The 25,198-nt window shown below is 36.4% G+C and overlaps 4 protein-coding genes and 1 pseudogene across 5 annotated transcripts; 2 read left to right on the plus strand and 3 right to left on the minus strand.

Annotated features, from left to right (window-relative positions):
* Positions 1 to 489: 489 nt before the first annotated feature.
* On the minus strand, positions 490 to 5,949 carry LOC110718917. Of its 2 annotated transcripts, XM_021897860.1 has the most exons (10): positions 4,544 to 5,949; positions 3,930 to 4,281; positions 3,688 to 3,811; positions 2,812 to 3,480; positions 2,200 to 2,693; positions 1,923 to 2,103; positions 1,572 to 1,694; positions 1,341 to 1,478; positions 1,049 to 1,252; positions 490 to 934 (listed from the first exon to the last, which is right to left on the minus strand). In XM_021897860.1, exons 1-10 carry the CDS (start codon positions 4,776 to 4,778, stop codon positions 746 to 748), a joined length of 2,709 nt encoding a protein of 902 aa, XP_021753552.1. In that variant the 5' UTR covers positions 4,779 to 5,949; the 3' UTR covers positions 490 to 745. The 2 variants fall into 2 exon arrangements, with proteins under 2 accessions (XP_021753552.1, XP_021753550.1); XM_021897858.1 differs by having other exon boundaries at positions 2,812 to 3,811.
* Positions 5,950 to 7,558: 1,609 nt separating this feature from the next.
* LOC110718407 (F-box/LRR-repeat protein 13-like) lies at positions 7,559 to 8,611 on the plus strand. The gene has a single exon (XM_021897242.1). The coding sequence runs from the start codon at positions 7,559 to 7,561 to the stop codon at positions 8,609 to 8,611; it is 1,053 nt and encodes a 350-aa protein (XP_021752934.1).
* A 5,119-nt stretch (positions 8,612 to 13,730) lies between these two features.
* LOC110718408 (keratin, type I cytoskeletal 9-like) lies at positions 13,731 to 15,130 on the minus strand. Its single transcript, XM_021897243.1, has one exon. It carries the CDS (start codon positions 14,835 to 14,837, stop codon positions 13,731 to 13,733), a length of 1,107 nt encoding a protein of 368 aa, XP_021752935.1. The 5' UTR covers positions 14,838 to 15,130.
* Positions 15,131 to 15,873: 743 nt separating this feature from the next.
* Positions 15,874 to 16,926, plus strand: LOC110718409 (F-box/LRR-repeat protein 13-like). Its single transcript, XM_021897244.1, has one exon. The coding sequence runs from the start codon at positions 15,874 to 15,876 to the stop codon at positions 16,924 to 16,926; it is 1,053 nt and encodes a 350-aa protein (XP_021752936.1).
* A 3,411-nt stretch (positions 16,927 to 20,337) lies between these two features.
* LOC110718410 lies at positions 20,338 to 23,421 on the minus strand (annotated as a pseudogene).
* Between the last annotated feature and the right edge of the window lie 1,777 nt (positions 23,422 to 25,198).

The raw sequence follows: 25,198 nt of genomic DNA on the forward strand, positions 1-25,198 counted from the left end.
CATAGTGACCTTTTATTTAAATAGAGACAGATTATTATAGAAATCTTTTTTATCACATAGTAACGCTCTTGCATCTCATAGTGATCCTTTTGCATCGCATAGTAATTGGAAATTTTTACCTCATATAATGCCATTTTACTTACATAATGACTATAAAAAGTAATATAATATCCTTTTTCAAGTTTTTTTTTTCTTTTTTAAGAGATAAAAAAAAGTTAGACATTTTTAGGTACATATTTATCATAGGTCCTTTGAAAACTTGTCACATATGTATACAAAATATAATAATGAATATGGTGATAATTTTGCATTATAACTTAATTATATATAACACATTGAACTAATAACATTTTAAATACATAGTGACCTTATAATATAGAAACCTTTTAAATAACATAGATACCTTTTTAAATACATAGTGACCTTATCATATAGAAACCTTTTTAAATAACATAGGTACCATTTTTTTATAACATAGGCGCCAAATTTATAACTAATATATATTTCACTAAACTTCTTGAATGTCAATTAAAGATTACATATCAAAAGAACTACCAATACCACCAATTCAAAAGCTTTGTATGAACTGGAATCATATCATATTGTTCTATATTAACACTTATACAATTTTGTTAGATTATCCATTTGTTGATGCAAACTACATCATTACATTAGATTTCCTACTTCTGTGCAAAATACAAATACTTCCGAGCAAAAAACTTCATCCACATATTCGTTAGTCTGCCTATACTTTCTTTTCCTTTTTACCTTGCTTTGTTTTCTTCTTAATCCCATCAAAAACATCTTTTGCAACTTGACTCCTTATTAATCTGAATTCAGATAGCTTTTCAAGAACTTCATCTCTAACAATGTTCATATCAGATAATACCAGAGTAGCAGCAATCTGAGCTCTCAATGTCCGTCTAGTTGAAACCTAATATATTAATTTAAGCAAAAATTAGAATAAAAAAGCTAGTTAAATTCCATGGAGGAAATAGTTAATATAATAAAAATTGAAAGCCAAATAAAAAAAATGAGACGAGATAACCGTTTTCAAAACATCGCAGTCGAACACATCAGCTCCATCAAAGTAAAGCATGCTGACCATAGTATAAATGCCACTATCATTATTCTTCTGTTTTCCAGACTTCCAATTTACAGAAGGTGACTCCAAAGTATACTCAATCATGTTCTTCACTGAGTCATTACTTTGAGGAAGGCGTTGATCAAGAAAAGTACTCAGCATATCACTCTAGGCAAAATAAATTAATACTTTAGGTTCCATGAAGCATATCCTAACTAGAAAAATACAAATAAAATCCAAAATATCATATTTTTACCAGAACATCAGAGAACTTCTCAACCTCACTCATGTACTTTGTATCATAACTCATATTATCAATGAACTGAAGCTTTTCTTCCTTCAAATTCACAACAATTAGGAAAAAGTGCTCATTCAAGAGTATAGGAACAAATATCTGCAATAAATAAATAAACAACTATTAAGCTTGAAAAACTTAATATAAAAGTACTTAGTTGAAAAATGATTGTCAACATTTGCAATGTATTACCAACTCAACATTTGCAATATCAAAATCATTGCAAGGAATGAACAACCATCTTGACCAAATGTCAAATAGCTTGTCAATGTCTTGTGTGTTACTATCTGTGTTTGCAACTTTCAGTAAAAAAGCCTAAAAAAGAACAAACATTAATAAATATTAAAAAAATTAGAAGGTAGAGTTATTTTTCTTAAATGTAATTACTTGCATTACATAGTGACTGTTTTCATTGCATAGTGAAATTAATTTATGAATCATAGTGACTGTTTTCAATACATAGTGAAATTAATTTATGAATTTTTTATAATGAACAACTACCATTATAATGATGTAGTAACTAAATAGCCGAAAGATACTTACACTTTGAGAAACACCAAAATATAGTTTTTGAGGTCCATGTGCACTACTCTTCTGGTTTTCATTAAGCAACATAGCCCAACAATCAATAATAACAGAAGATATAGCAATAGCCGGTGCACCTAATGAAAGGAATTCATTCCTTGTAATCTCAAATGGTTTGCCAAAAGATACCAACACCTCACTGTACAAGGAAATAAAAAGACACATGTATATTAACATAGTCACTTATTATTAAAATTTGAAAATAAATAACAAAAAGAACAATGACATGACTTACTTGAGATCGAAACCATGATAATCACTAATGCAGTAGTCAACAAGTTCCTGGACAACTGCATCCAAAACCTTCATATCCTTATTACTTGACTTCATATATTCAGTTACATATGTAACTTTATCACCAAAGAGACTAACATCCATAGCAAGGGAGCATTTAGATTTTCCATTACTCAAAACATGCTCAAAACCTATCCTTGGAACCTCACCAACTACAACATTAATCTCTTTTGCAGGTGCACCATTATCATCAATATCATCATCATCCAAACCATTAGGCACTTTGCTTACCCAATTTACAAGAGACACAATCTCATCAACAATTTCATGAACACGAGGATTCATAAAGAATAAATCAGTTTGGGACATTGGAGGTGTCGAAGTTGAAGCATCATTAGATTTACGAGTCTGAAATAACACTTTCAACTCATTCATGTAGAAGTTAGATACCACTTCTAAATCTCTTTTCATGAGCAAAAACTTCTCATAAACTTCCTGTGAAAAAAAAATGTAGCACTTAGATTTAATAAAATAATTTGTGACAAAAAAAAAAAAAAAAAAAAGAAAAGAAAAAACCAAACAGACAGACAGAATTAAAGGGTAAAATACTTACATCAATAGCAATTGAACGGATTTCCTCATTAGACATTGAACTGGCAGGTAGCTCAAACTGAATAACACCCTTAACATTGCTACGGACACCTTCATAAACAACAGATTCTTTTCCAGAAGTTTGATTCACAGGAGCTTCCTTGAATTGATTACAAACAACTTGTCCATCCTCAAATTGCAACTTCTCACTCACTGGATATGTATCAAACTCAAGAATTCCACACCCAAAACCCTTGGACAACTTTTCATTTCTAATTCTATCTCTTATATCCACATCAGTCCAATGTTGAATTAAAGGTATTGTAGAATTTAACACAACATTCCTAAACCTCAATCGATGAAAATAGATAATCTCTAACATCAAAACACAACCACAAAACCATTCTATATTTCCTTCTTTGTAGCTCTTCACGGCTTCACAAAGTCTATCTAAGACATATTTTGACCAATTATAAATTCTTATTTGATTAACATCAACCAAACATTTTACAATTCTCAAATCCACAGTTCTGTTGGACGTAGGTGCTAAAAAACTTGAAAAAGCATGCATGATAAAAAGCTGTCTGAATTCTTCCCCGCCATCTACTAGTAAAGGGATCTTAGATTCCAAAAAACCCAAAGGAATCTGATCATTCTCACCCATAAGACCAAAATGAGACCTCCATTTAACCTTTAAATCATAATCAGGGTTGATGACATTAGCACAACGAGAAATTTCTTCAACTTTCTTAGATGTTTTGCAAGGAAGGCAAAAAACATCATACACATCAAATTCAGTCACAACAAAATCTTTTTTACCATCAATAGTAAACATGCAGCTACCATGATCAAAACAATCTACCAACCATGATAGCATATCAGTTGCAGTTCGTTTCACCTTCAAAGATAACAAACCTCCAAAGCCAATTTCTTTAACAGCCTTGATTTGATCATCTGAAAAAGTTTTAATCATCTCTACTAAATGAAATGGCCTGCAACGTGTTTTAAATCCTCGTTGCACCCTGTAACAAGACATACGAAAAGATAAACAAAAGAAACCAAAATAGTAGCCTCTTTTTATAGCATAGTGACCTTTTTTTTAAACAAAACTTCAAAAAAAAGAAACAAATATTCACTTACATATGTACATCACTATCTATGATTGCAGATTCTTGCCTATGAATCACAATGTTCTTATCATTATTTGCCTTCACTTTCTTCACTTTAAGACCTTCATTTTCATCCAACTTTCTCTTCTTAGCTGGCAAAACAATAGCATGTGAAGAAGAAGACTCATTCCCCTTCTTTCCTTTCATCACAGTTGACAAAGGTATAGCATTCTCAATGTTAGAAGGTTTCTTTTTCTTAGTGATAGCTTTCTTTTTCAATCCTTTTTCAATACAAGCATCTTTATCTCTGTTAGTATCATCATCGATCATTTTGCTTCCACCATCAATATGCTCTTCATCTTCATGATCGAGATTGATACATGCTAAAAACACGCAAGCATATAGTTATATATACAATTATCTTCATTTTCATCTAGCAAACAATTATAATATAGCAAACTAATAACTTAAAAATAATAATCATTGTCATTGATATAGTGACCTTTTTCAGTTACATAGGGAACTAATAATATAGTAACTTTTATATTAATATAGGGACCTACATTCTATAGTATTAGGAGACTATCATAATAGAGCAACTAGTATATTAAGGTTAATAATCCAAAAATCAAACATTCATCATACCTCCTGTATCTTTCAATTTAACTCCTCCTGTTGAGCTACGAAGGCCTCTCCTTTTTTTAAAAGTAGCACCACCTCTAGTTCTCACCATAGGAATAAAATCTAATCCAAATCGAATGAAAATCCTTGTTGCACCCTGTAACAAGACATACGAAAAGATAAACAAAAGAAACCAAAGTAGTTGCCTCTTTTTATGGCATAGTGACCTTTTTTTAAAACAAAACTTCAAAAATAACATAGTCCAACACCCCTCCAAAAAGATTCAGTTTATTTTGGTTTGGTTTAGAACAAGTTCAGGTCATATTCATATTTATGTCTTTTGACAACCAATTTGTTTACGAATAAAAAAATCAATTCAGGTCAGGTCAGGGCAGTGAAAATCAGATCAAACTAAGGTATCCAAATCCTCGAATTCTGGCTACCTTGATTCAAGTTCAAAACAGGCCTAATTCAGAAATTTTGAAGCAAAATCCAGTACAGAGTCAAATTAACCATGCACATATGTCAGACTAGAAGTACACTTTTCAACAGTCAAGAAAGTCATGTAGATGTCGATTTAGCATGATCAGAAGCAATCTATCACAAATCCACCCCAGATGTCTGTAGCTCCTGGGTTAGTCGCTTAAGCAATCTACTCAACACCAAAAATCGGACATATAGAATCAAAGTCAGTATCTTAAACCAGGAAGCATTCTTCATACTTTATGTTCTTTCTTTCTTTCTTTCTTTCTACGGTTGATGTGGAAAGAGTCTTTGCATCAATATCACAAACACCAGAAAATTTATCTAAGTGCAAAAGGCAAATAATTCATGTAGGAACCTAATGACATTTGATGCAGCTGAAACCACTTCAAATCACAAATAAGAAAATACAGGTTGTAAGAGAGAAACACAACAGCATCAAGGAACACCAATGCAACCAAGGCAGTTAGTCCATCTCCAAACATGTCACCATGTTGGTCAGGTCTCAATTCCAGATCATCATTAGCAAGAGATTGATGACCATTCCTGTTGCCTACACCAAACGGAACACGGGAAAATACAAATCGAGTTGGACACCAAGTGGAAGCAGGAACCAGTGTAGCTAATTTATGTCTCCAAACTCTCACTAATTCACTCACAAATCCACTAAAAACACTTCAAATTACTCAAAATTCGAATTAACTACTCCAAACTCTCACTAATTCACTCACAAATCCACTAAAAACATTTCAAATTACTCAAAATTCGAATTAACTACTCCAAACTCTCCCGAATTCACTCACAAATCCACTAAAAACACTTCAAATTACTCAAAATTCGAATTAACTACTCCAAACTCTCCCGAATTCACTCACAAATCCACTAAAAACACTTCAAATTACTCAAAATTCAAATTAACTACTCCAAACACAAACACACACACACAATTCGCATTTTAGCTATTCGCATTCCTAACAGGCATTAATTCGAAATCAAAATCCACAAAAATCAGCTAAACTCGAAATCAACAAAAACAAATTTATGCTCAACAAAAATCGTGTTACTAAGAAGATGAAGAAGAACAACAAAAGCAGAATTTCGAGCAAAAATACACATAAAAACCTAGTTTACTTAAATTAAGAAAAATTAAACAAAATACATTTAAAAAATACTTCTACTAAAACGAAACTTAAGTTGAAATTCAAAAAATAAAATCAAATCGAAAAAATAAAATAAAAAAACTTGCAAAATTACAAAATTAAACAAAAATCATACACGAAAAACATAATAGACATTAAATTTTCGGTTGAATCTACAAAAAAGTACTCATGAAATTCCAGCAAACAAAATTTCAGAAACCTAATAACCTCAAATCGTGCAAAAATAGCGAAATTACCACAAAGAACTCACCTGATAATAGATCGTAGAGCTGAGAAATTGCTAAAAATCAAAGTAATTAAAGCGGTGTTGCTGAAGGAGTTCGCTGATGGTAATTGAAGCGGTGTTGCTGAAGGAGTTCGCTAATGTCGAGAAATTAGGAGAGAGAAAGTGAAGAGAGAAGGAAGAGGAGGAAGAAAATAACAGAGGAAAGAGAAAGTGTTTTCGCGGGAGGAGAGAGAAAAGTTAGGATATATATACATTAAATATCATCCGCTAGATTATAATCTACGGCTGGGATTAATTGTTTTCATGTTTTCACCCTAAGACTTGTTTTTACATGATCCTAATCCTATATATATATATATATATATATATATATATATATATATATATATATATATACATATATATATATATATATACATATATATATATATATACATACATATATATATATATATATATATATATATATATATACATGATTACATGGTCTGTAACTTTTAAATTTTTGGTTGATCCAACTAACATAAGTGTATTATTGTGCATTACTGCTTGATTTTATTTATTAATTTATTTTTAATTTTTTTTAAGCAAGTGCATTACTGCTTGATAATATTGGGTAATTGTACATAATTGATAATTTATTGGGTAATAGATCAATTTTCCTCAATTCCGACTGAAAAAAAAATGCACAATGTATAATTCCAATAGTAGATAAATTTTCACCGGCTCCCCAATAGTTAATTTAAGAGCATGGATAATAATGTGATGATTTTTTCGTCACACTTTATAACCTTTAGCGTCAACTGAAAATCAATTTTTTTTTTCCCCTAATCACCAAACATGGCTAACACCCCTTCCCACATACAATTAATTGGATCAAACACTTTATCAGTTAATATAATTCCAATAAAAAATTAAAAAAAAAAAAAAAAATTACCGCCCCAATTTCGACTGGAAATCAAATTCCTGACCGTACCATCTCTCATATTCTCCCTTCATTGTCCATTCATCGATTCACCATTGCTTTCCTTCCTCTCTATTCCTCTTTCATCCAATTAAATTATCTGTAACTACACCACACCATAATTAATCATCTTTCCCCAATAATTAAATCAAATTTTAATTCAATCCCTTTTAATCTTCAATTTAGGGTTTTGATCCATCAAATTCATGGAAGAAGACAGAATAAGCGACCTCCCAGATAGTCTCCTCATCATCATACTCTCTTTCCTCTCTATCGATACCGCTGCCTCTACCTCCGTCTTATCCCGTCGTTGGCGATACCTTTGGACTCACGTTACCCACTTCTCCCTCGAAACCACCTTTCATGATTTCCGTACTTTCATAACATCAGTTGATCACATCCTCTCCGAACTCACGTCCCCTAAAATCCATACTTTTAACCTTCAATTTTCTCTCCGTCAATCAACTAAATCAACGCAGATATTATCTTGCTTTGTTCCTTGGCTTCATCAAATTTGTCGCCGTAAGCCTGAAGTAATTAATGTAGGATTTCATCATTCTCATGGATTTTATTCATCTCTTTTGTTTCACATACCTACTTGTGTGTTTGAAACTCGGTCACTTATAGAATTAGACTTGAATTTGCCTGGCTATATCGAGTTTAAGGCTCCTACTACTTTTATTAATCTGCCTAATTTGAAGAAGCTCTCGTTATTTGTATGTGATTCATATTGTTATTTGATTGATACCCTTATAAAGTCTTTGCCGTTGTTGGAAGATTTGAAGTTGTGTATGAATTTGACTGTAGATGTTCATTGTTTTGCTATATCTGCGTCTAATTTGAAGAATTTGTTTATAGGAATGAATGATTGGGGATCCAAAGTTTGTCGATTTGCTATTGATGCCGCGAAGCTGGAGCACTGTGAGATTCATGGGTACTTAGCGTTTTATGAATTTGTTAGGACTCCAATTGATTTGCAAATGGTGCTGATTTCAGTTGAGGAGCCAAGTGATGATGAAAAGGATGATGATTTTGATATGGATTACGAGTATTATAGTCTAATTCTTGGGCTACTTCAAGGGATTTCTTGTGTTAGGTCCCTTGTTTTTATTACTTATGGTGCTGATATGCTGAGTTATCTTAATGGTTTGGATGGGATCGACGTGCCAATCTTTCGTAATTTAATGGATCTTAGCTTTTACAATGACACTCGGCCTTATGAAGGACCAATTACCAGGTCATTGCTTAGGCAACTTTAAAGGCTATAATCATATAATATGATCTGATGGATCACGACGACAATTGAGATCAAAGATCAAATTGCTACGGAGTACAACACAATTTAAGTAATGCTACTGTTTTGGACAAGCTTCATACGCTACTGTAACTAAAGTACAAAAACTTCATCGAGCTGTCGGATTGAGCTCTCCGGCAGGATGATCATTGCTTCAAGTTCTGATTTGAAGAATGGTTTGCTTCAATTTGTACTTTGATATGAAATTGTCAACTTTTTTATGACACTTTTGTGTAATCTAAGTTCATTCTGCAAACATTATATTGACTAATTTATTGTCTTATTTGTGTATATTTATATGATCTGGTTTCTTCAAAAAAAAAAAAATGTTCTAATTTAGGCCCTTGTTGAACTGAAATTAATTTTATTGAATTAAAATTATTTTTGCTGAAATTAAATTATTTTTACTGAACTGAAATTATTTTTACTGAATATTTTTTTTTTAAGGTGAACTGAATCGGGCCTTAGTCCCTTGTGATCATTTTTCCTAATTTCATATGTAGCTTTTATCAAGTCTTCTTTGCATCATTAAAACAATTTTGTGAATAATTTTTATAATTTTCTTGAAATTGCCCAGTATAATAGCCTAATAGGTTAGTTTGATCCCTTTTCCTCTATACCTTTCAAGTGCATATTATCGTCTTTACAATGCACGCACTTAATTATGATTTTCCGCGTAAATGCTTGTGTGTAGATACTATCGTATCGTATCACATGAACAGATCGGGTTTTTGGGGTTGTACATAAAGAGTTTACATTATACAAAGTATATATTGATAAGCGCACACCTTCCTTGTTTGCTCTGGATTCTGGGATGTAGTGCATATAAGAAACTGTTGTGATTTTACAGTATTTAGTTAAATTCAGAGTTGAAGATTAGGATATTATTTGGTCTTATTTCTGTAATCCGAGTCTAAAGAACGCTAGCTTTGGGTTAGGGTTAGTACTCCATATTTACTCTTCCGTTGCACCCTTGGTTTATTATACTTTTACTATCTCAAATTTATTTGATGGAAAAGAATTATTATTTTAATTGCTAAAAGATTTAACTTAAAAAAAATCACTTAAAGATTTATATGGATTTTTTTGTAAGTTAAATAGTTTAATCGAAAAAAAAAACACTAAAACCATTTTTATCTTTTCTTTGAAAAAATTAACATTATTTTTTATCCTTGTATTCTGTTCATATGATTTGAATAAAAGAATTAGATTGAAGCACTAACTCGGTGCACCAAAATCAAGATGAACAGCGACATTATCAATGACAGATCAAGCTCGTTGCCTGATTCTCTTCTAATCACCATACTATCTCTTCTTCCAATCAATTCCGCCGCTGCCACCTCCGTCTTATAACCCACTGTTGGCGCCGCCACTGGACACACATCACCCACTTTTCCTTTAAACCATGGAAAGTTTGGAGACACGACCATGATTTCTGGGATTCCATGAACACCATCAATCACATCCTCTTCCAGCTCACCTCCTCCATGTTGGGGACGGAACAACAGATAAACACAATATGTGTCACTTTTTTTGAATAAAAATAAATTAAAGTTTCAAACTTTAATATCTAATAAACTCATGTATATATATATATATATATATATATATATATATATATATATATATATATATATATATATGAAAGAGTTTATGGAATATTTTCCTCAAGGGATTTCATTCACTGACTTCCCAATATATACAATGTAGCCGCATAATGCTAGCCATAATACAAGGCACCTATTTAGGAACTAATTACAATCATATCAATCTAAATATATGCTTAGCTAAAATACAGTAACAGAATATATTTACATATATATCTTAACACACCCCCACAGTCGAAGCGGGAGGACCACGGACGCTAAGACTGTCACGAAAATCCTCAAACAAGACTCGCGGAAGACCCTTAGTAAAGATATCCGCAATCTGATGTCGAGAAGGCACATGTAGAACCCGAACTTCCCCCCGTGCAACCTTCTCGCGTACAAAATGAATATCCAACTCGATGTGTTTCGTACGTTGATGCTGAACTGGATTTCCTGACAAATAAATAGCACTAACATTGTCACAATAAACGAGGGTAGCCTTTTTAATCGGACAATGTAACTCCAAGAGAAGATTTCGAATCCAGCATGATTCGGAGACAACATTTGCCACCCCACGATATTCGACCTCTGCACTAGATTTAGACAACGTGGGTTGGCGCTTAGACGACCAAGAGATCAAATTATCCCCCAAAAATACACAATAACCAGACGTTGAACGTCTCGTATCCGGGCATCCCCCCCAATCTGCATCAGTATATGCAACCAGAGAAGAAATAGACGAGGGATACAAATGTAAGCCATAATCAAGAGTACCCTGAACATACCGAATAATCCGTTTGAGAGCAGACATATGATCAACCCTGGGGTCGTGCATATGTAGACAAACCTGCTGAACAGAATAAGAAATATCCGGTCTGGTGAATGTAAGGTACTGTAGAGCCCCTGCAAGACTCCTATACAAAGATGGATCATCAAAAGGAGCACTAGTAGTAGCGCCGATCTTGGACTTCGTGTCAACCGGTGTTTGAGACGGTTTACACGATGACATCCCTGCACGATCAATTATTTCCTCGGCATATTTCCGCTGTGAAAGAAACAAACCATCCTTATGTCGAGTCACAGCAATACCCAAAAAATAATTTAAAGGACCAAGGTCCTTCATAGCAAACTCAGAGCTAAGAAGAGATATAATAGAACGGCAAAGAGCATCAGAAGAGGCCGTCAGTATAATGTCATCCACATATAACAAAAGATAAGCCATATCTGACCCTTTGCGGTAGATAAACAAAGAGTTATCCATCCTGCTGTGAGTAAATCCAATAGATAACATATAATCATCAAAACGCTTATACCAAGCCCGAGGTGCCTGTTTAAGTCCATAAAGAGACTTATTCAAGAGACAAACATAATCCGGATGATCCTTATCCCTGTAACCAACTGGTTGATGCATATAAACTGTTTCCTGCAACTCACCATGTAAGAAAGCATTTTTCACATCCAACTGATGAATATGCCATGCCTGTGATAGAGAAAGGCTAAGAACAGTGCGGATTGTAGCTGGTTTGACAACCGGACTAAATGTCTCACCACAATCAATGCCAACTTGTTGAGTTTTGCCATCACCTACAAGACGGGCTTTGTGCCTCTCAAAAACACCGTTAGACTGGACTTTATGAGTAAAAATCCACATAGAACGAATAACATTCACATTAGGTGGACGGGGCACCAACTCCCACGTCTTATTTTTAATAAGAGCACTAAATTCATCATCCATGGCCATTTTCCAATTAGGATCACGTAAAGCCGCGACCGGATTACGAGGTAAAGGAGACCTCGTGACAGCAACATTGGAAAAGTATTTTTTATTAGGCTTAACAATGCCATTTTGACTTCTGGTCACAATACTTGGCTTCTGGATTGGAATTTGGGCAGAAGGTGGTGCGGTTGGGCCATTCAGCATCTGGGCCGAGAGAGAGGGAGGTGATGAATGTTGTGGGGAAGGAGTGTGTGGGCTTGACAGCAAGGGTGGCCCAAGCGCCTCTTGGGAACCCACTGCAGAGGAGATGGGAGGAGTGTGGGCCTGGGCTGGATGGGAGGGAGGGGTAACGGGCTGGGCCGCAGGGGAGGGAGGTGGAGAATTATGCTGGACGTTTTGTGTAGGTTCAGCAGCTTGGGTCAAGTGATGAACAACCAAAGGATGTAATCCATCCCCCAAAAAATCATACGAGGTAGAAGTTGGACGATGAAGATTAGAAAATGGGAACACACTCTCATCAAACAAGACATGGCGACAAATAATGATTTTATGTGACGATAAATCAAAACACTTGTAACCACGATGATTAGAAGGAAAACCCAAAAAGACGCAAGGAGTAGACCTTGGTTGTAACTTATTAATGGTGGTAGAAGGAATAAGAGGGTAGCATAAACACCCAAACACCCGTAAGTGTGAGTAAGAAGGAATTCGTTGATAAAGAATTTCTAAAGGAGACTTATTACCCAACAACTTACTTGGAAGAATATTGAGAAGATATGTAGCCATTTGCAAGGCATGATGCCAAAAGGAAGGAGGTAGAGATGCATGAGCAAGAAGAGTTCTAGTGACATTGTTAATAGTTCTAAGTTTCCGTTCGGCTTTCCCATTTTGAGGAGAAGTATGGGGACAAGAGAGACGGAAAGATAGGCCATTGCGTTTGCAAAATTCCCAAAAAGGACCATTATCAAACTCCCTCCCATTATCACATTGAATATTTTTGATATTTCGTTCAAATTGAGTGTGGATATGGGCTTTAAAAGCTAGAAAAGTGTCATACACATCCGATTTCTTGGCTATAGGAAAAGTCCATAGATATTTCGAAAAATCATCCAAAAACATAATGTAATAACGATGGCCTATAGAGCTTAAAATAGGTGAAGTCCACAAGTCACTATGAATTATATCAAAAGGCATAAGAGTAGTAGAAGTAGATGGAGCAAAGGGCAATTTAACATGTTTGCCATAAACACAAGAATTGCAAATGCTAGAACAAGAATGTTTATTACAATCAATGTTTTTATTATGCCTAAGAACATCTAAGATAGGAGCACCCGGATGTCCCAACCGATCGTGCCAAAGCTTAGGTGAGATGGCGGCAAAGGTAGAATGAGTAGCCTGATTTGTGGTAAATGGATAAAGGTCCCCATGGCTATCACTCCTCATGATTGGCTGCCCCGTCCGAAAATCCTTCACAGAAAACCCAAAGGGATCAAACTCAACTTTCACAGAATTATCGGTGGTAAATTTTCTAACAGAAATGAGATTTTTGATGAGTTTAGGTGCATGAAGAACATTTTTCAGAGTAAGGGGAGCAGTAGGGGAAGACAATTTAGTATGACCATAACCAAGTATAGGAATAGTATGACCATTACCAACAACAATGCCATTATTAGGATGAGTGCTCAAATTAAAATAAGACGAGAAATTACCGGGAGAGGAGGTCATATGAGAAGTAGCTCCAGTGTCCATGTACCATGCCGGATCGGGTTGAGAAAGAGTCATAGTGTGCATCGCGGACTCAATGTCAGTTGGAACATAAGACGGAGCATAGGACGCGGGCTGCCCAATACAAGAAGCTGCATAGGCCTGCTGGCCTTGTTGTGGTCGTGGCCCAAGATGCCAGGTTGCTGCCTGGGTTGGAAATTGGGCTTGGCCCAATTCTGAGTTGGGTAAGGACATGGTGGCACGGGCCACCCTTGAGGCATCCACCCCCATGGTGGACACTGTTGCTGCCAGAACGGGGAGAAGGACTGCTGGCCGCCTGTCCCACGTGGCGCACCGCCGGAAACACCACCAGAAAACTGACCCGCCTTGCCGCCACCGGAGCCACGGCCTGCACCACCAGAATTCTTGCGGTTGCCTGAATTTTTCCCTTTTTTTTGATTTTTTCCTTTCGAGTGACCATGAGAACCGGAGTCAAGCGGAGAATTATCAAATGATGCCGCAACCATTGCCGAGTCCGACCCTTGTGAAGCATCCTTGGCCAAGCCGACCTCCTCTAAAGTAAGCATGGATCGTGCTTGATAAAAAGCGGGTAAGGGATTGCTCTGCCTAATAAGCGTACCAACACCACTGTACGCTTTTGTAAGGCCCCCAACCATCTGAAGGACCAGTCGACTGTCCGAAACCGGTGCACCTACATTCTTGAGTTGATCGGCAAGAGACTTCAAACGTTGACAATAAGCCGAGACATTAGGAAAGTCCTCTAAATTCGTGGTTGAAAACTCCTGCTCAAGAGTCACAGCCCGAGAATGTTTATTGTCCTGAAATAGGTCACGCAACCTATTCCATATTTCCATTGCTGTTGCATCTGGTTCGATAACGGTGTTGATAAGGTCAGTCGAGATAGTACCATAGAGCCACGATAAAACCGCAGCATCAAGGGTCTGCCATAGTTCCTTTTCTTCCTCGGTAGACGGAACTTTCTCCTTGCCGGCAGCAGGGGGAATGATATGGTGAAGGACCCGATGAGATTTTGCGTGAAGCTTGAACAACTCCGCCCACGTAGAGTATTGCATATTTGCCATTTCGAGAGTAATGGGAATGTGTGCCTTGATGTTAGTGACAGCAAGAGCAGGGTGATATTGAGACTTGGATTCACCCATGGTGAAGAATAGAGAAGAGAAGAGAGTAGATGGAAAGAAAACGTGAGCTATAGAACAATAGCCGAGGAAAGCAGCGGAAGATGAAGGAAATTGTGCCCTAGGCAACTGATACCATGAAAGAGTTTATGGAATATTTTCCTCAAGGGATTTCATTCACTGACTTCCCAATATATACAATGTAGCCGCATAATGCTAGCCATAATACAAGGCACCTATTTAGGAACTAATTACAATCATATCAATCTAAATATATGCTTAGCTAAAATACAGTAACAGAATATATTTACATATATATCTTAACAATATATATATATATATATATATATATATATATATATATACATGATTACATGGTCTGTAACTTTTAAATTTTTGGTTGATCCAACTAACATAAGTGTATTATTGTGCATTACTGCTTGATTTTATTTATTAATTTATTTTTAATTTTTTTAAGCAAGTGCATTACTGCTTGATAATATTGGGTAATTGTACATAATTGATAATTTATTGGGTAATAGATCAATTTTCCTCAATTCCGACTGAAAAAAAATGCACAATGTATAATTCCAATAGTAGATAAATTTTCACCGGCTCCCCAATAGTTAATTTAAGAGCATGGATAATAATGTGATGATTTTTTCGTCACACTTTATAACCTTTAGCGTCAACTGAAAATCAATTTTTTTTTTCCCCTAATCACCAAACATGGCTAACACCCCTTCCCACATACAATTAATTGGATCAAACACTTTATCAGTTAATATAATTCCAATAAAAAATTAAAAAAAAAAAAAAAAAATTACCGCCCCAATTTCGACTGGAAATCAAATTCCTGACCGTACCATCTCTCATATTCTCCCTTCATTGTCCATTCATCGATTCACCATTGCTTTCCTTCCTCTCTATTCCTCTTTCATCCAATTAAATTATCTGTAACTACACCACACCATAATTAATCATCTTTCCCCAATAATTAAATCAAATTTTAATTCAATCCCTTTTAATCTTCAATTTAGGGTTTTGATCCATCAAATTCATGGAAGAAGACAGAATAAGCGACCTCCCAGATAGTCTCCTCATCATCATACTCTCTTTCCTCTCTATCGATACCGCTGCCTCTACCTCCGTCTTATCCCGTCGTTGGCGATACCTTTGGACTCACGTTACCCACTTCTCCCTCGAAACCACCTTTCATGATTTCCGTACTTTCATAACATCAGTTGATCACATCCTCTCCGAACTCACGTCCCCTAAAATCCATACTTTTAACCTTCAATTTTCTCTCCGTCAATCAACTAAATCAACGCAGATATTATCTTGCTTTGTTCCTTGGCTTCATCAAATTTGTCGCCGTAAGCCTGAAGTAATTAATGTAGGATTTCATCATTCTCATGGATTTTATTCATCTCTTTTGTTTCACATACCTACTTGTGTGTTTGAAACTCGGTCACTTATAGAATTAGACTTGAATTTGCCTGGCTATATCGAGTTTAAGGCTCCTACTACTTTTATTAATCTGCCTAATTTGAAGAAGCTCTCGTTATTTGTATGTGATTCATATTGTTATTTGATTGATACCCTTATAAAGTCTTTGCCGTTGTTGGAAGATTTGAAGTTGTGTATGAATTTGACTGTAGATGTTCATTGTTTTGCTATATCTGCGTCTAATTTGAAGAATTTGTTTATAGGAATGAATGATTGGGGATCCAAAGTTTGTCGATTTGCTATTGATGCCGCGAAGCTGGAGCACTGTGAGATTCATGGGTACTTAGCGTTTTATGAATTTGTTAGGACTCCAATTGATTTGCAAATGGTGCTGATTTCAGTTGAGGAGCCAAGTGATGATGAAAAGGATGATGATTTTGATATGGATTACGAGTATTATAGTCTAATTCTTGGGCTACTTCAAGGGATTTCTTGTGTTAGGTCCCTTGTTTTTATTACTTATGGTGCTGATATGCTGAGTTATCTTAATGGTTTGGATGGGATCGACGTGCCAATCTTTCGTAATTTAATGGATCTTAGCTTTTACAATGACACTCGGCCTTATGAAGGACCAATTACCAGGTCATTGCTTAGGCAACTTTAAAGGCTATAATCATATAATATGATCTGATGGATCACGACGACAATTGAGATCAAAGATCAAATTGCTACGGAGTACAACACAATTTAAGTAATGCTACTGTTTTGGACAAGCTTCATACGCTACTGTAACTAAAGTACAAAAACTTCATCGAGCTGTCGGATTGAGCTCTCCGGCAGGATGATCATTGCTTCAAGTTCTGATTTGAAGAATGGTTTGCTTCAATTTGTACTTTGATATGAAATTGTCAACTTTTTTATGACACTTTTGTGTAATCTAAGTTCATTCTGCAAACATTATATTGACTAATTTATTGTCTTATTTGTGTATATTTATATGATCTGGTTTCTTCAAAAAAAAAAAAAAATGTTCTAATTTAGGCCCTTGTTGAACTGAAATTAATTTTATTGAATTAAAATTATTTTTGCTGAAATTAAATTATTTTTACTGAACTGAAATTATTTTTACTGAATATTTTTTTTTTAAGGTGAACTGAATCGGGCCTTAGTCCCTTGTGATCATTTTTCCTAATTTCATATGTAGCTTTTATCAAGTCTTCTTTGCATCATTAAAACAATTTTGTGAATAATTTTTATAATTTTCTTGAAATTGCCCAGTATAATAGCCTAATAGGTTAGTTTGATCCCTTTTCCTCTATACCTTTCAAGTGCATATTATCGTCTTTACAATGCACGCACTTAATTATGATTTTCCGCGTAAATGCTTGTGTGTAGATACTATCGTATCGTATCACATGAACAGATCGGGTTTTTGGGGTTGTACATAAAGAGTTTACATTATACAAAGTATATATTGATAAGCGCACACCTTCCTTGTTTGCTCTGGATTCTGGGATGTAGTGCATATAAGAAACTGTTGTGATTTTACAGTATTTAGTTAAATTCAGAGTTGAAGATTAGGATATTATTTGGTCTTATTTCTGTAATCCGAGTCTAAAGAACGCTAGCTTTGGGTTAGGGTTAGTACTCCATATTTACTCTTCCGTTGCACCCTTGGTTTATTATACTTTTACTATCTCAAATTTATTTGATGGAAAAGAATTATTATTTTAATTGCTAAAAGATTTAACTTAAAAAAAATCACTTAAAGATTTATATGGATTTTTTTGTAAGTTAAATAGTTTAATCGAAAAAAAAACACTAAAACCATTTTTATCTTTTCTTTGAAAAAATTAACATTATTTTTTATCCTTGTATTCTGTTCATATGATTTGAATAAAAGAATTAGATTGAAGCACTAACTCGGTGCACCAAAATCAAGATGAACAGCGACATTATCAATGACAGATCAAGCTCGTTGCCTGATTCTCTTCTAATCACCATACTATCTCTTCTTCCAATCAATTCCGCCGCTGCCACCTCCGTCTTATAACCCACTGTTGGCGCCGCCACTGGACACACATCACCCACTTTTCCTTTAAACCATGGAAAGTTTGGAGACACGACCATGATTTCTGGGATTCCATGAACACCATCAATCACATCCTCTTCCAGCTCACCTCCTCCATGTTGGGGACGGAACAACAGATAAACACAATATGTGTCACTTTTTTTGAATAAAAATAAATTAAAGTTTCAAACTTTAATATCTAATAAACTCATGTATATATATATATATATATATATATATATATATATATATATATATATATATATATATATATATATATATATGAAAGAGTTTATGGAATATTTTCCTCAAGGGATTTCATTCACTGACTTCCCAATATATACAATGTAGCCGCATAATGCTAGCCATAATACAAGGCACCTATTTAGGAACTAATTACAATCATATCAATCTAAATATATGCTTAGCTAAAATACAGTAACAGAATATATTTACATATATATCTTAACACACCCCCACAGTCGAAGCGGGAGGACCACGGACGCTAAGACTGTCACGAAAATCCTCAAACAAGACTCGCGGAAGACCCTTAGTAAAGATATCCGCAATCTGATGTCGAGAAGGCACATGTAGAACCCGAACTTTCCCCCGTGCAACCTTCTCGCGTACAAAATGAATATCCAACTCGATGTGTTTCGTACGTTGATGCTGAACTGGATTTCCTGACAAATAAATAGCACTAACATTGTCACAATAAACGAGGGTAGCCTTTTTAATCGGACAATGTAACTCCAAGAGAAGATTTCGAATCCAGCATGATTCGGAGACAACATTTGCCACCCCACGATATTCGACCTCTGCACTAGATTTAGACAACGTGGGTTGGCGCTTAGACGACCAAGAGATCAAATTATCCCCCAAAAATACACAATAACCAGACGTTGAACGTCTCGTATCCGGGCATCCCCCCAATCTGCATCAGTATATGCAACCAGAGAAGAAATAGACGAGGGATACAAATGTAAGCCATAATCAAGAGTACCCTGAACATACCGAATAATCCGTTTGAGAGCAGACATATGATCAACCCTGGGGTCGTGCATATGTAGACAAACCTGCTGAACAGAATAAGAAATATCCGGTCTGGTGAATGTAAGGTACTGTAGAGCCCCTGCAAGACTCCTATACAAAGATGGATCATCAAAAGGAGCACTAGTAGTAGCGCCGATCTTGGACTTCGTGTCAACCGGTGTTTGAGACGGTTTACACGATGACATCCCTGCACGATCAATTATTTCCTCGGCATATTTCCGCTGTGAAAGAAACAAACCATCCTTATGTCGAGTCACAGCAATACCCAAAAAATAATTTAAAGGACCAAGGTCCTTCATAGCAAACTCAGAGCTAAGAAGAGATATAATAGAACGGCAAAGAGCATCAGAAGAGGCCGTCAGTATAATGTCATCCACATATAACAAAAGATAAGCCATATCTGACCCTTTGCGGTAGATAAACAAAGAGTTATCCATCCTGCTGTGAGTAAATCCAATAGATAACATATAATCATCAAAACGCTTATACCAAGCCCGAGGTGCCTGTTTAAGTCCATAAAGAGACTTATTCAAGAGACAAACATAATCCGGATGATCCTTATCCCTGTAACCAACTGGTTGATGCATATAAACTGTTTCCTGCAACTCACCATGTAAGAAAGCATTTTTCACATCCAACTGATGAATATGCCATGCCTGTGATAGAGAAAGGCTAAGAACAGTGCGGATTGTAGCTGGTTTGACAACCGGACTAAATGTCTCACCACAATCAATGCCAACTTGTTGAGTTTTGCCATCACCTACAAGACGGGCTTTGTGCCTCTCAAAAACACCGTTAGACTGGACTTTATGAGTAAAAATCCACATAGAACGAATAACATTCACATTAGGTGGACGGGGCACCAACTCCCACGTCTTATTTTTAATAAGAGCACTAAATTCATCATCCATGGCCATTTTCCAATTAGGATCACGTAAAGCCGCGACCGGATTACGAGGTAAAGGAGACCTCGTGACAGCAACATTGGAAAAGTATTTTTTATTAGGCTTAACAATGCCATTTTGACTTCTGGTCACAATACTTGGCTTCTGGATTGGAATTTGGGCAGAAGGTGGTGCGGTTGGGCCATTCAGCATCTGGGCCGAGAGAGAGGGAGGTGATGAATGTTGTGGGGAAGGAGTGTGTGGGCTTGACAGCAAGGGTGGCCCAAGCGCCTCTTGGGAACCCACTGCAGAGGAGATGGGAGGAGTGTGGGCCTGGGCTGGATGGGAGGGAGGGGTAACGGGCTGGGCCGCAGGGGAGGGAGGTGGAGAATTATGCTGGACGTTTTGTGTAGGTTCAGCAGCTTGGGTCAAGTGATGAACAACCAAAGGATGTAATCCATCCCCCAAAAAATCATACGAGGTAGAAGTTGGACGATGAAGATTAGAAAATGGGAACACACTCTCATCAAACAAGACATGGCGACAAATAATGATTTTATGTGACGATAAATCAAAACACTTGTAACCACGATGATTAGAAGGAAAACCCAAAAAGACGCAAGGAGTAGACCTTGGTTGTAACTTATTAATGGTGGTAGAAGGAATAAGAGGGTAGCATAAACACCCAAACACCCGTAAGTGTGAGTAAGAAGGAATTCGTTGATAAAGAATTTCTAAAGGAGACTTATTACCCAACAACTTACTTGGAAGAATATTGAGAAGATATGTAGCCATTTGCAAGGCATGATGCCAAAAGGAAGGAGGTAGAGATGCATGAGCAAGAAGAGTTCTAGTGACATTGTTAATAGTTCTAAGTTTCCGTTCGGCTTTCCCATTTTGAGGAGAAGTATGGGGACAAGAGAGACGGAAAGATAGGCCATTGCGTTTGCAAAATTCCCAAAAAGGACCATTATCAAACTCCCTCCCATTATCACATTGAATATTTTTGATATTTCGTTCAAATTGAGTGTGGATATGGGCTTTAAAAGCTAGAAAAGTGTCATACACATCCGATTTCTTGGCTATAGGAAAAGTCCATAGATATTTCGAAAAATCATCCAAAAACATAATGTAATAACGATGGCCTATAGAGCTTAAAATAGGTGAAGTCCACAAGTCACTATGAATTATATCAAAAGGCATAAGAGTAGTAGAAGTAGATGGAGCAAAGGGCAATTTAACATGTTTGCCATAAACACAAGAATTGCAAATGCTAGAACAAGAATGTTTATTACAATCAATGTTTTTATTATGCCTAAGAACATCTAAGATAGGAGCACCCGGATGTCCCAACCGATCGTGCCAAAGCTTAGGTGAGATGGCGGCAAAGGTAGAATGAGTAGCCTGATTTGTGGTAAATGGATAAAGGTCCCCATGGCTATCACTCCTCATGATTGGCTGCCCCGTCCGAAAATCCTTCACAGAAAACCCAAAGGGATCAAACTCAACTTTCACAGAATTATCGGTGGTAAATTTTCTAACAGAAATGAGATTTTTGATGAGTTTAGGTGCATGAAGAACATTTTTCAGAGTAAGGGGAGCAGTAGGAGAAGACAATTTAGTATGACCATAACCAAGTATAGGAATAGTATGACCATTACCAACAACAATGCCATTATTAGGATGAGTGCTCAAATTAAAATAAGACGAGAAATTACCGGGAGAGGAGGTCATATGAGAAGTAGCTCCAGTGTCCATGTACCATGCCGGATCGGGTTGAGAAAGAGTCATAGTGTGCATCGCGGACTCAATGTCAGTTGGAACATAAGACGGAGCATAGGACGCGGGCTGCCCAATACAAGAAGCTGCATAGGCCTGCTGGCCTTGTTGTGGTCGTGGCCCCAAGATGCCAGGTTGCTGCCTGGGTTGGAAATTGGGCTTGGCCCAATTCTGAGTTGGGTAAGGACATGGTGGCACGGGCCACCCTTGAGGCATCCACCCCCATGGTGGACACTGTTGCTGCCAGAACGGGGAGAAGGACTGCTGGCCGCCTGTCCCACGTGGCGCACCGCCGGAAACACCACCAGAAAACTGACCCGCCTTGCCGCCACCGGAGCCACGGCCTGCACCACCAGAATTCTTGCGGTTGCCTGAATTTTTCCCTTTTTTTTGATTTTTTCCTTTCGAGTGACCATGAGAACCGGAGTCAAGCGGAGAATTATCAAATGATGCCGCAACCATTGCCGAGTCCGACCCTTGTGAAGCATCCTTGGCCAAGCCGACCTCCTCTAAAGTAAGCATGGATCGTGCTTGATAAAAAGCGGGTAAGGGATTGCTCTGCCTAATAAGCGTACCAACACCACTGTACGCTTTCGTAAGGCCCCCAACCATCTGAAGGACCAGTCGACTGTCCGAAACCGGTGCACCTACATTCTTGAGTTGATCGGCAAGAGACTTCAAACGTTGACAATAAGCCGAGACATTAGGAAAGTCCTCTAAATTCGTGGTTGAAAACTCCTGCTCAAGAGTCACAGCCCGAGAATGTTTATTGTCCTGAAATAGGTCACGCAACCTATTCCATATTTCCATTGCTGTTGCATCTGGTTCGATAACGGTGTTGATAAGGTCAGTCGAGATAGTACCATAGAGCCACGATAAAAACCGCAGCATCAAGGGTCTGCCATAGTTCCTTTTCTTCCTCGGTAGACGGAACTTTCTCCTTGCCGGCAGCAGGGGGAATGATATGGTGAAGGACCCGATGAGATTTTGCGTGAAGCTTGAACAACTCCGCCCACGTAGAGTATTGCATATTTGCCATTTCGAGAGTAATGGGAATGTGTGCCTTGATGTTAGTGACAGCAAGAGCAGGGTGATATTGAGACTTGGATTCACCCATGGTGAAGAATAGAGAAGAGAAGAGAGTAGATGGAAAGAAAACGTGAGCTATAGAACAATAGCCGAGGAAAGCAGCGGAAGATGAAGGAAATTGTGCCCTAGGCAACTGATACCATGAAAGAGTTTATGGAATATTTTCCTCAAGGGATTTCATTCACTGACTTCCCAATATATACAATGTAGCCGCATAATGCTAGCCATAATACAAGGCACCTATTTAGGAACTAATTACAATCATATCAATCTAAATATATGCTTAGCTAAAATACAGTAACAGAATATATTTACATATATATTCTTAACAATATATATATATATTATATATATATATATATATATATATATATATATACATGATTACATGGTCTGTAACTTTTAAATTTTTGGTTGATCCAACTAACATAAGTGTATTATTGTGCATTACTGCTTGATTTTATTTATTAATTTATTTTTAATTTTTTTTAAGCAAGTGCATTACTGCTTGATAATATTGGGTAATTGTACATAATTGATAATTTATTGGGTAATAGATCAATTTTCCTCAATTCCGACTGAAAAAAAATGCACAATGTATAATTCCAATAGTAGATAAATTTTCACCGGCTCCCCAATAGTTAATTTAAGAGCATGGATAATAATGTGATGATTTTTTTCGTCACACTTTATAACCTTTAGCGTCAACTGAAAATCAATTTTTTTTTTTCCCCTAATCACCAAACATGGCTAACACCCCTTCCCACATACAATTAATTGGATCAAACACTTTATCAGTTAATATAATTCCAATAAAAAATTAAAAAAAAAAAAAAAAATTACCGCCCCAATTTCGACTGGAAATCAAATTCCTGACCGTACCATCTCTCATATTCTCCCTTCATTGTCCATTCATCGATTCACCATTGCTTTCCTTCCTCTCTATTCCTCTTTCATCCAATTAAATTATCTGTAACTACACCACACCATAATTAATCATCTTTCCCCAATAATTAAATCAAATTTTAATTCAATCCCTTTTAATCTTCAATTTAGGGTTTTGATCCATCAAATTCATGGAAGAAGACAGAATAAGCGACCTCCAGATAGTCTCCTCATCATCATACTCTCTTTCCTCTCTATCGATACCGCTGCCTCTACCTCCGTCTTATCCCGTCGTTGGCGATACCTTTGGACTCACGTTACCCACTTCTCCCTCGAAACCACCTTTCATGATTTCCGTACTTTCATAACATCAGTTTGATCACATCCTCTCCGAACTCACGTCCCCTAAAATCCATACTTTTAAACCTTCAATTTTCTCTCCGTCAATCAACTAAATCAACGCAGATATTATCTTGCTTTGTTCCTTGGCTTCATCAAATTTGTCGCCGTAAGCCTGAAGTAATTTAATGTAGGATTTCATCATTCTCATGGATTTTATTCATCTCTTTTGTTTCACATACCTACTTGTGTGTTTGAAACTCGGTCACTTATAGAATTAGACTTGAATTTGCCTGGCTATATCGAGTTTAAGGCTCCTACTACTTTATTAATCTGCCTAATTTGAAGAAGCTCTCGTTATTTGTATGTGATTCATATTGTTATTTGATTGATACCCTTATAAAGTCTTTGCCGTTGTTGGAAGATTTGAAGTTGTGTATGAATTTGACTGTAGATGTTCATTGTTTTGCTATATCTGCGTCTAATTTGAAGAATTTGTTTATAGGAATGAATGATTGGGGATCCAAAGTTTGTCGATTTGCTATTGATGCCGCGAAGCTGGAGCACTGTGAGATTCATGGGTACTTAGCGTTTTATGAATTTTTAGGACTCCAATTGATTTGCAAATGGTGCTGATTTCAGTTGAGGAGCCAAGTGATGATGAAAAGGATGATGATTTTGATATGGATTACGAGTATTATAGTCTAATTCTTGGGCTACTTCAAGGGATTTCTTGTGTTTAGGTCCCTTGTTTTTATTACTTATGGTGCTGATATGCTGAGTTATCTTAATGGTTTGGATGGGATCGACGTGCCAATCTTTCGTAATTTAATGGA

The sequence above is a fragment of the Chenopodium quinoa genome, unplaced genomic scaffold (assembly GCF_001683475.1).
Source record: "Chenopodium quinoa cultivar QQ74 unplaced genomic scaffold, ASM168347v1, whole genome shotgun sequence".
Lineage (NCBI taxonomy): Eukaryota > Viridiplantae > Streptophyta > Magnoliopsida > Caryophyllales > Amaranthaceae > Chenopodium > Chenopodium quinoa.